The sequence below is a fragment of the Asterias amurensis genome, chromosome 14 (genome assembly GCF_032118995.1).
Source record: "Asterias amurensis chromosome 14, ASM3211899v1".
NCBI classification, from domain to species: Eukaryota; Metazoa; Echinodermata; class Asteroidea; order Forcipulatida; family Asteriidae; genus Asterias; species Asterias amurensis.
This window is the reverse complement of record NC_092661.1, coordinates 4,953,690-4,964,360: the sequence shown is the minus strand read 5'-3', so window position 1 is coordinate 4,964,360 and position 10,671 is coordinate 4,953,690. Positions and strand designations below refer to the sequence as shown.

Genomic DNA, 10,671 nt, shown 5'->3' with positions numbered 1-10,671 from the left:
AGTCGACCGATCCAAGGCAACATATTCCGTTGATCTTCACTCTTTTTAATGAGATAAATACTAATTAATATTTGTATGTAATTGACTATGTACTTTTATCACGATGTATTTTAAAGCAGTAACCACTTCTTGTATATTTTAAAAGAAAATGAAGAATTCAAATGATGAGTTTGTCTACCCAGAAAGTGTATTTTTGTGTTTTGTGTGCGATTATTTTTTATATTTTTTATCAAGCTGTTAATGCATTTTGTTAAACTTTATGAAAGTTTGCTTAAAGGCAGTGGACACTATTGGTAATTACTCAAAATTATTATTAGCATAAAACCTTATTTGGTAGGGAGTAATGGTGAGCTGTTTATGGTATAAAACACTGTGAGAAATGACTCCCTTTGAAGTAATGTAGTTTTCGAGAAAGAAGTAATTTTCAACGAATTTGATTTTGAGACCTCAGATTTAGAATTTGAGGTCTCGAAATCAAGCATCTGAAAGCACACAACTTCGTGTGACAAGGGTGTTTTTTCCTCTCATAGTTATCTCGCAACTCTGACGACCAATCAAGCTAAAAAAAATCACAGGTTTGTTATTTTATGCATATGTTGAGATACACCAAGTGAGAAGACTGGTCTTTACCAATAGTGTTCAGTGTCTTTAAATTACAATAAATCATACAAGAAATACTCTTTAAGAAATGCCTTTATAAAGAAATACTCTGGCTAAAGCAATTCTCTAAAGCCAAACACTTTATAAAGCACCTTCACATGAGAGCAATTTAGCAAGGGTCCCTTGCTAAATTGTAGCAAGGTTGTACACATTTCTCGGGGTTAGACTGTGGCACGCTGTAGCACAATGTGTGTAGGGGGGGGGTCTACCCTTTTTCATGATTATTTTTGTTAAATAATGTCAAGTTTTGGCAGCAGTCACCGTTTTTTCTACACCATTATTCATTTATGGTTGTTCAGATTAGAAAACATAGACTCTGCAATCTATTCGGAAATACCAGGGGAATCCAATCCTCAGTGTACAAGAGAGGAGCCATTTCCTCCCTTTATAAATACAGTCAGTTTTGGTGTGGATCAATGGAATGTGTATTTGTAACTCGACGATCAAATAGCTAAATATACCGCCGGCCGCCTAAGGGCCGCTTTGGTATTTTTGTCACATGATTACAAACCGAATTTTTGAGCGGAGCAATGGTTTGGCGCGATCAGAAGCAATTTTAGTACATGAACATTTTGGTAGATGGAGCATAGCGCACATCCATAAGCAGTGACTTCGTTTTCATCTTGTTTCTTTTTCTTCAAAAAGAGATAATTTCACGATTTGGCCACCATGTGCTTTTTATGTTGTGCTGCTGAGAACTATTATAGCTGAGAAATACTGCAACGGCGTGCGGCTGTGTGAGGTGAAGTAATTAGCCCAGTATTCTAACGGTAGTGGTTTACTGGAATGCTTTGTGTATGTGTTTGCCCCATCATCATCAACATCACTGCATACCTAGTTCTCTGGGATTGGACCCAGTGTGTATCTGAGCTCCCCCTGTCACCCACTCACAGAAAAGGGTCCACACATTTTGAGTGGTTGGAGTAAAACGACCTTCTGTGAGTTGTTGGGGTAGTGTAGTGACTGTGTGTAGGATGCTAGCTGGCGCGCTTGTTATTTTATTACACACTTTATTGCAAGCGGAACAAACGGACGGACATACACTGACTATGGATCGATCGTGTGGAAAGCCTCGGTAAACTCGTGTTTTTCTCCGAAATGAAGTGAAATCGGCACTTTGTGTGTGTGCTGTTTTTTGCCTTGGACCAGTTTCGCCGGAACATTGTCAAGTGTTGACGTAACTCTCGAACAGTTTCATGGGGGTCGCTCTCTGACTGAAGCTCTGGGAAGATTTAAACGAGGACGTGCCACTTCGTGGAGAAAGAGAGCACTTGTGTTAACTTCCTCTCCATGATGATCGTAAACTACTTTTGTGTTTATAAGTTGCAGTAAATCGTGTGATGGGATACGGAAACTGGGCTCAGATCTAGGGTGAATTTATAGTGCGTTGATGAACCCATATTTATCGCCGGGATGATGCCCGATTTACTGCCCATGGTGTTCACTGTGATAGTGGGGCTGACTTTCCCATATCTACCCGTCAGCCTGGCAGACGGAAGCACAGGTGAGTGAGAAATACGGGGCTGGAGTTTTGGAGTCCCTGAAACTGTTCGTCCCCTCTAGAGAGAGGGGTGAAATTATAACAATGTATCTTACTCAAATGCCATGTGGTTGTTGTAAATTGATACTGTATTATTGTAGATAGATACATCTAAAAAAAAGAACAAGCCAAAGTAAAAAATAGTGGCAGTGCGGTTTAGCATCTTTTGACAGTGGATTCCGCTTTCACAGTCACTGATGCATTTGATTGAAAACTTCCTATTTCTTACCACAACTAGCTGCACATGGTTGCACCTATGGTTGCACTTTCATTGTGGTTTTTAGGAGGTTGGAAAAAACACATGTTTTTTTATCTCCCACACGTATTGATATTCGTGGTTCGTGCTTTGTGAAAACGATGTAATGTTTTTATAGATCGGGTGTCAGTGGGTTGTTTTGTTTTTGCAAAATTTATTTTGGTAACATCAGACTTGGGCCACCAGGTATTTTCAAAACAAATAAACAGGAATGGTTGGACGGCCTCAAGAAGAATCAAAGGCTAAATATAGTAGAGTACATTGACAGACCAACTGGGGGCTGTTCTCCTTTTTTCGAAACTTGTCATTAGGACCCATAATGACAAATTTTGAAAATAAGGAAAGTTCTACAGCGCCCCATAGTAGTAGTAGTAGGCCTACTTGGTCTACATAATATTGATGGATGGTTGGGGTTTGCGGGGGGGGGGGGGGGGGGGGGGGGGGGGGGGGCTCATCGGACATCTCCACTTTGACTTTAACCTAAAGTAAAAAGCATTGGGAAAAGTTTCCGTATGGCACCACCACTTTTTCATTCGAAATAAAATAATATAGTATCTAATTTACCTGATTGATATATCCCTTTTTGTAAAAATGAGTGAAAAAGTGGTGGCGCCATACGGAAAGTTATCCAAGCATTGTAAGTGTGATGTTTATAGACCATATGACGTCATTTCAGTAGGGCGCCCTCACCTAGAGGTCAAAAGGAGGTTGTTCATTGGCCAATACTGTGCGCCGGGCGTACAAATCTGTGCGTCTCGATTGTTTCATCACCGTTTTTCCTCTAAGATGGCGGGTGGATGACGTCAATGCATTAGGTCTATTGAAAACTTAAAAGATATTGGAATTAATTTGTTCTTCAGGAAATCAGTCGATGGATTTTCCCTACTACTAAAATGTTTTTTACAAGTTCATTTCAAAATATATTTCTTGTGCAAAATTGAATAGTCTGATAGGCATACCTAAAAAGTATTTGTTTTCCCACATTTTTATTTAGGGGAAGCAGCGAGGGCCAAACATTCTTTGAGAACAAATTTTCATAAAAAACAATACGTAGACTGTAAGTTTTACAGTAATTAACACAGATTGAAACTGTAACTTCCCCCTCCCTCCTTCCCACGTTGTAATGTAGGTCGGCACCTTCGGTTCACAAAAATATTTGAATACGCAGGGGACTTCCATGGTCTGTTTAACCGGCATACACAAAGATGACTGATAGATAAATTTATTATCAGAGCAGCTATTAATAAATTCATCACTTGTCAAACTGAAGCCTGTCTGTAAGGGATGGGTGTGAAGTATTGGTGGTGAAAGTCTCACCTCGATCACACTTAGCTCCATTGATCACACTGACTGAAACTTATCATATTAAAAAGTAGATCAATTGACAGCTGTTTGAATTGTATATTTAAGATTATGTAAATTTATGCAACCTTGTGTTTTTTTACATCTTGGGCTTGCGTTTTAATCATCAGAGTAAACAAATCAGACCTGGCTGCAGTCAGTGTAATCCTCACACTCTTGGTAATATTTTTCCATAGATGGAAAGGTTTGCAGTAACACCATGTAATGACTATGAGTTGGGGTGGCTCTGAAAAGAACCGTTGGTTTTAAAGGAACTCTTTGCCTTGGATCGGACAAGTTGGTCTATCAAAAGCAATTGTAACCGTTTTTTATAAAATGCATGGTTGGAAAGATGTTTTAAATATAATGATCCACACAAGTTTGCCTCGAAATGGCGTGGTTTTCCTTTTACTGTGCGAACTAACACGGTCAGCCATTTATGGGATTTAAAAATTTGACTCCCATAAAATAATGGTCAACGAAGTAAAAGGAAAATCGTGCAATTTCGAGGCATGTTTGTGTGGATCATTGTATTCTACTTTTACAACATCTTTCCACCCATGCATTTCATAACAAACGGTTACAAATGCTTTTCATAAGACCAACACGACCGATCCAAGGCAGCGTGTTCCTTTAACTAGACGTTTCGATCCGATGCTCTGATCGTCTTCTCCAGAAGAGATTGGTTATTACATGGTTACCGCAAACCTTTCCATATCGTATAATTTCCACCATTCAAAGTTTCAAATCCTACTTAATATTTTTCCAGTGATTTCACCGACCAATTTCTACACACAGTTTGTGTAGTGGCATCTAGGTGCTCTGAGAATAGAATTTGCAGCCTGTTAATCCTACCTCCTTGGTTGTGTATTGCGTATTCATTGTGTCATTGCAGGCTAGAACAGTCATTCAAAACCACAGTACACCATACATTTAAGATTGAATATTCAGACAGTAGGAGGGTTGACTGTGTACTGTGGTGATCTATAAATCATAGAGCAAGGACCAGGGGCTGATTCCACAAAGCATTAAAATTCACCCAAGACAACTTGTCAGTATTACCACAGTGATTTGAATTGTGAAATCACACTTTACTTAGCAACTACAATTGACTTAAAGTTAAGATCAGTCGTAGCTCTTTGATAATTGGCCCAGGGGTGGAGTTCACAAAGAGTTAGGACTAGTCCTATCTCAAGTTAGGAACAGTTACTCGTCCTATCTTGGGACTCTTCATGCAATTTGTATATCTCCTAGGACTAGTCCTAAGTTAGGACTAGTCCTATAAACTCTTTGTGAAATCGACCCCAGGTCCTTGCTCTATGATCTACAAATTATGTAGTGTATTCACCACACCATAATTGCAGGCTGGTGTAGTTTATCTAATTATTCACCACCACCAGAGATTGAGTAGTCAGACAGTAGGAGGGTTGACTGTGGATGCATGATGCACCTTGTATCATATTGCAGGCCTGTCAGGTTTTCTATCGATGTCATTCGAAACCACAGTGGGACTGGGTGATATTGAATTTTGTCAGACGGTTTGGATGGATAGGAATTAGCTTTGAACTGCTTTTAAATTTGTAAATGTCACACGATGAACCCAATCATAGCAGAATGTGTCTAGTGGGAAGGGCCCAGAATAACTTAGGGGTTAGCTGTGCTGTAAGAAGACATGGAGGGGGCTGAGAAGGAGGTTAACAAAGTTTATTTGTTCGTAATTATTTGGGGTGAGCTGCATGAACTATACCCCCCCCCCATTGCTTTCAAATCTTTGTCAACATTTGTCCTTTCCCTTAAAAACAATTTTGGGTTGAACAAAGACAAATTTACTCTCGATTAAAGGCAGTGGACACTATTGGTAATTACTCAAAATAATTATTATCGTAAAACCTTACTTGAATACGAGTAATGGGGAGAGGTTGATAGTATAAAACATTGGGAGAAACGGCTCCCTCTGAAGTGACGTAGTTTTCATGAAAGAAGTAATTTTCCAGGAATTTGATTTCGAGACCTCAGATTTAGAATTTGAGGTCTCGAAATCAAGCATCTGAAAGCACACAACTTCGTGTGACAATAATGGGTGTGGTTTTTTTTCATTATTATCTCGCAACTTCGACCACCGATTGAGCTCAAATTTTCACAGCTTTGTTATTTTATGCATATGATGTTGAGATACACCAACTGTGAAGAGTAGTCTTTGATAGTGTCCATAACACTGTCTTTAATGTGCTGAGTCAAAACCACAACCTGGGTCGGATGGAGATTGCAGGTTTAAGTCCTGCTCCAGTAAATTTTTCTTTATGCTTCTGAGTTAAAACCCCTTGAAGTATTTTAAAATTCATTCCAGTCAGTTTCTATTTAAACACTATGTGACCCGTTCAAAAATAACTAAATAAAAAGATGGCCAACAGGTCTATTTTAAAAGTTAATTGCAGACAGTTGTTAAATTGAGATAAATCACGGCTCCCAAATTAGAAGTCAGAGTGAAATGAGAAGAAAAGGCAAGCTTCAGCCTTTTAATGACTGGTCTTTAGCTACATGTAGGCCTATGTAGTCTATTGTAGAGACTCTGTAAGCAATACTGTAGTTTGTTTAGGGGTCTAATTACTGTAATTAATCACTCTGCTAATCAACCAGCCAAGCAGCCAGTTGGGCTTCAATTCACTTGGAGTCTAAGATTAAGAATTGAGAATACAATACACGTACTTGTTTGTGGTTAATAATGCAGTTACAAGAGGCAATTTTCCCAGGACAAGTGTTGGTGGGAAGAATTTGTTCACACACCTCAGCCAACATGCCCCAAGAATGCCAATCTACAGAATAACGTGAGCAACATGCACAAACTCCTGCTTTGACAGTTTATCTGATCAAATTCATTAACTCGATACTTCAGGGCAGGGTGGCAATGACGCTGAATGCAGGGATCAAAATTTACACTGGACCGTATTAGCCCTGAGGCCAGTGTTTTTAGAGTCAGGCCACAAAACTCATGACAGGAAGTCCAGTGACCTTTCCATTGAATGATTTAACTTCACTGTGAAAAAAAAAATAATAATGAAAAAGTGATTTTCAAATGTTGATTTAAAATCTCTTTGTTGAGTTTCCAAATGTACGTAACAAATAAAATAATGTGTTGTCACTGGACACTATTGGTAATCGTCAAAGACTAGTCTTCACAGTTGGTGTATCTCAACATGCATAAAATAACCAACCTGTGAAAATTTGAGCTCAATCGCTCGTCAAAGTTGAGAGATAATATTGAAAGAAAAAACACCCAAGTTGTGTGCGTTTAGACGATTGGTTTCGAGACTTCAAATTCTAAATCCGAGGTCTCGAAATCAAATTCGTGGAAAATTACTTCTTTCTTGAAAACTTTGCACTTCAGAGGCGAGCTGTTTTTCACAATGATTTATACTATCAACCTCTCCCCATTACTCGTAATCAAGAAAGGTTTTATGGTAATAATTATTTTGAGTAATTACCAATAGTGTCCACAGCCTGTGAAAAAAACAATTTAATGAACAAATGATTTTCATATGTTGATTTGGAATCTCTTTGTTGAGTTTCTAAGTGTATACAACCGATGATATCTCTCTTGTAGTGTTGTTAAAATAAAAGCAGTTTATAGGCTTTTGCCATTTTGATTCAGGGGTCGACTTAACAAAGAGTTAGGATCCTACAATGTTGCTTATGTACAATGTAGGACTAGTCCTAGGAGATATTAAAAACTTAAGGCTAGTCCCAAGTTAGAATGAGTATAGCTCGTGCTACTTGAGATAATACATATAGTCTTAACTCTTGGCGAAATACACCTAGTTATAAATATCTCCTCCTAGGACTTAAATAAGTCCTGAGAAATCGACCCCTGGTTGGTCGATTTTTCCGGTACAATATAAACCTAGCGGTCTTCAAGTTGATTTTCAACCAAATTTAAAACCTGCTTGGTGCCCCCATCCTCCATGGTGCCCCCCTTGCAATATTCGAGGGCACATGTTGACTTACTCTTCTACTCTGCCCATATGTGCCATTCACTGAGAGAAAAAAGGCACTGCTCAATTTATAAGACCAAAGTGACAGGGTTGCATATTGTTGTGGTGCAATTTCGTTGTACAACAAGCGTGCGTGGACTGTGTTCCAAGTTTAGACCACCTGTACTTGTGCAGTAAATAACACAAATTTGTTAGGCCTGCCATGGCCATAGGGCCATAATTTCCACTTTGATATTTATTAGGCTCCAGAGAGTCTGTTCTCAAACTGTTTTCTAGTTGCAGGTTGAGCCACGTAAAAAGGACCTTTTGTGTGAAAGCAATTTTTTAATATTCGATAATAAAACTGTTCCATAAACTTTCATTGCAGATTGCGTAAGGTACAAGGTTCCGTTTGGTGCGGGATTGTACTTTTGAAGGCCTCGCTTGTTTATAACAGTACAGTAAAAATGAACTGGGGTGTGGTAAAATGGGCAATCATGCGAAAGATCATCCCCCATAGTAAGTGTACAGTAAACCCTATGGATGGTAATTAAATCTAGCGGAAGAAAAGATTTTGCAGTGAATGCATGGATTTATGCTCCAGCGTAGTCGGTAAAAAGGAATCACGCTCGCAAAGGTTATCGACTTATGGCCCCTGTTTAGAACTAGATCCACGCTGGGAATTCTGTGCATAGGAGATTCTAATATTCTATGCTTGGAGTCCTTGATCTTTGAGACTGGTGTTTCCAGCAAGTTAATTCTCTTGTGCTTCCTATCTTTTGTCAAGCATTCTGAGAAGTTACAGATCACTGTGTATGTGTCATCATCATGGCATCATGCAATGCGGATCAAACAAGAAGTTTGGGTACGGGTCGGATTTGTTAGGGGGGGGGGGGTAAACACTCTCGCAGTTGGTTAAAGCAATCGCACAACCTTGGTAAACAGTATTGTCTAAAGACCCATACTTCGTGTATCACAACTTATATTTTAAAATAACAAACCTGTGAAAATGTAGGCTCAATCGGTCAGCGGAGTCAGGAGAAAATATCGGGAAAACTTGTTTCTGGACGTTTTGCCGTGTCATGACATGTGTTTAAAATAAATCTGTTATTCTCGATATCGAGAATCGATAATTGTTGTAATGTTTTCTCAAAAAGTAAAGCATGTCATGGAATAATATTTCAAGGGAAGTCTTTCACCATTATTACCTTCTGTAAACCCTGTAAGTTATTTGTTAATCTGTGAACTTTTAATTTTTGTTCTGTTCAGAAAGTGTCCACTGGCTTTAAATGTTCAAATACTCTAGGCTTACTACTATACTATGTACCAGCACTAGCTGTTGATCATCAGTTTGTGGGTTCCAGTCCTGCCATCGATTTCACTAAGAGTTAGGACTCGTCTTATCTCGAGTTAGGACGAGTAACGAGTGCTTAGAAACTTATTTTTAGTATAAAGCGCTATATAAATGTAATCATTATTATTATTATTATTATTAACTCGTCCTAACTTAGGATTAATCTTAAGGTCTGCATGCTACAGTGCAGGGTTGGGACTCGTCCTAAGTCATAAGATTAATCTTAAGTTAGGAAGAGTTTTGTGAAATCAAGGGCTGGTCTTGACACATTTTTTTTCCTTGACGAGATACTTTATAGATTTGTCCTTCAAATTGGACATTAAACCATGGAGGTAGAAATTCAATGATTTTACTGTGTACTTTTTGTAGCTCCAGTGTAGGCCTACTGGGATTGGCAGTGCACGTCGAAGAACCCAAGATCCACTTGTCACAGAAGAGTAAGGGGTTCATCCCAATGTTTCTATGATAGTTAACATGCATTACATTTTATGTATCAATTAGCGTGTAGACTATAGATTATGTATTCTTATAAGACCAAGACATTTAATAAAGACAGTAGCACGTCTTAATCATTCACTGCAAAACCTGTAATCAATTGAACCATCCATCAATGACTCAAGCAATATAAATACCTCTCAGAACACACTAGTATGTATTAAAGTCAGGAGAGTTCTTCACATACCTTGCTGCTCTTTTGTAAGTGTGAATTCATTTACATCCTATATTATTGTGAAGTGGCCCTCTGGAGCTTGTTTTTGTTTACGTTTTGAGCACCTGTTCGAGCTGTGAGGATGTAATAAATCCAAATTGTTATTGTTTTTAGTGTCTAGTATTAAGGCTCTACTGCACATCAATGTACCAGCAAACATTCATGAGTGGATAAATAGCGCCAAATTACCAGATGAAAGACACTGGACACTGTTTGTAATTGTCAAAGACCAGTCTTCTCACTTGCTGTATCTCAACATATGCATAACAAACCTGTATAAATTTGAGCTCAATCGTTCATCGAAGTTGCGAGATAATAATGAAAGAAAAAACACCTTTTCACATGATTGATTTTGAGACCGCAACTTCTAAATCTGAGGTCTCGATATCACATTCGTGGAAAATTACTTATTTCTTGAAAACTATGTCACTTCAGAGGGAGCCGTTTCTCACAATGTTTTATACTATCAACCTCTCCCCATTACTCGTCACCAAGTAAGGTTTTATGCAATAATTATTTTGAGTAATTACCAATAGTGTCCGCTACACAACGGCCCCACTACACAACAAATTTAGTACCAGCAAACATTCATGAGTGGATAAATAGCGCCAAATTACCAGATGCAAGGCCCTTAAAAAAGGGAGGGTACCCCCATTTGTTTGTTAATTACTCCAAAAATTAATGACCACAAAAGTTACTTGTTTTATGGTCATTAATTTTTAGCACTGCTGTATGCACATTTAGTTTTTTCCTTGGTGTTATCCCGACTTTCGGACATTGCCAAATATCCCGTAGAAGTACTGAAATAATTGAATACATTTTGGGAAACAGTTCCCTCCGACC

The 10,671-nt window shown here is 38.5% G+C and overlaps 1 protein-coding gene across 1 annotated transcript in view; it reads left to right on the top strand.

Moving 5' to 3' along the window:
- The first annotated feature begins 1,549 nt into the window (after positions 1 to 1,549).
- Positions 1,550 to 10,671, top strand: part of LOC139947497 (protein eva-1 homolog C-like) — an 83,891-nt gene continuing 74,769 nt past the window's right edge. Inside the window, exon 1 of the mRNA XM_071945423.1 lies at positions 1,550 to 2,164. Coding sequence (XP_071801524.1) covers positions 2,074 to 2,164 — 91 coding nt within the window. The 5' untranslated portion in view covers positions 1,550 to 2,073. The remainder of the gene's footprint in view (positions 2,165 to 10,671) is intronic.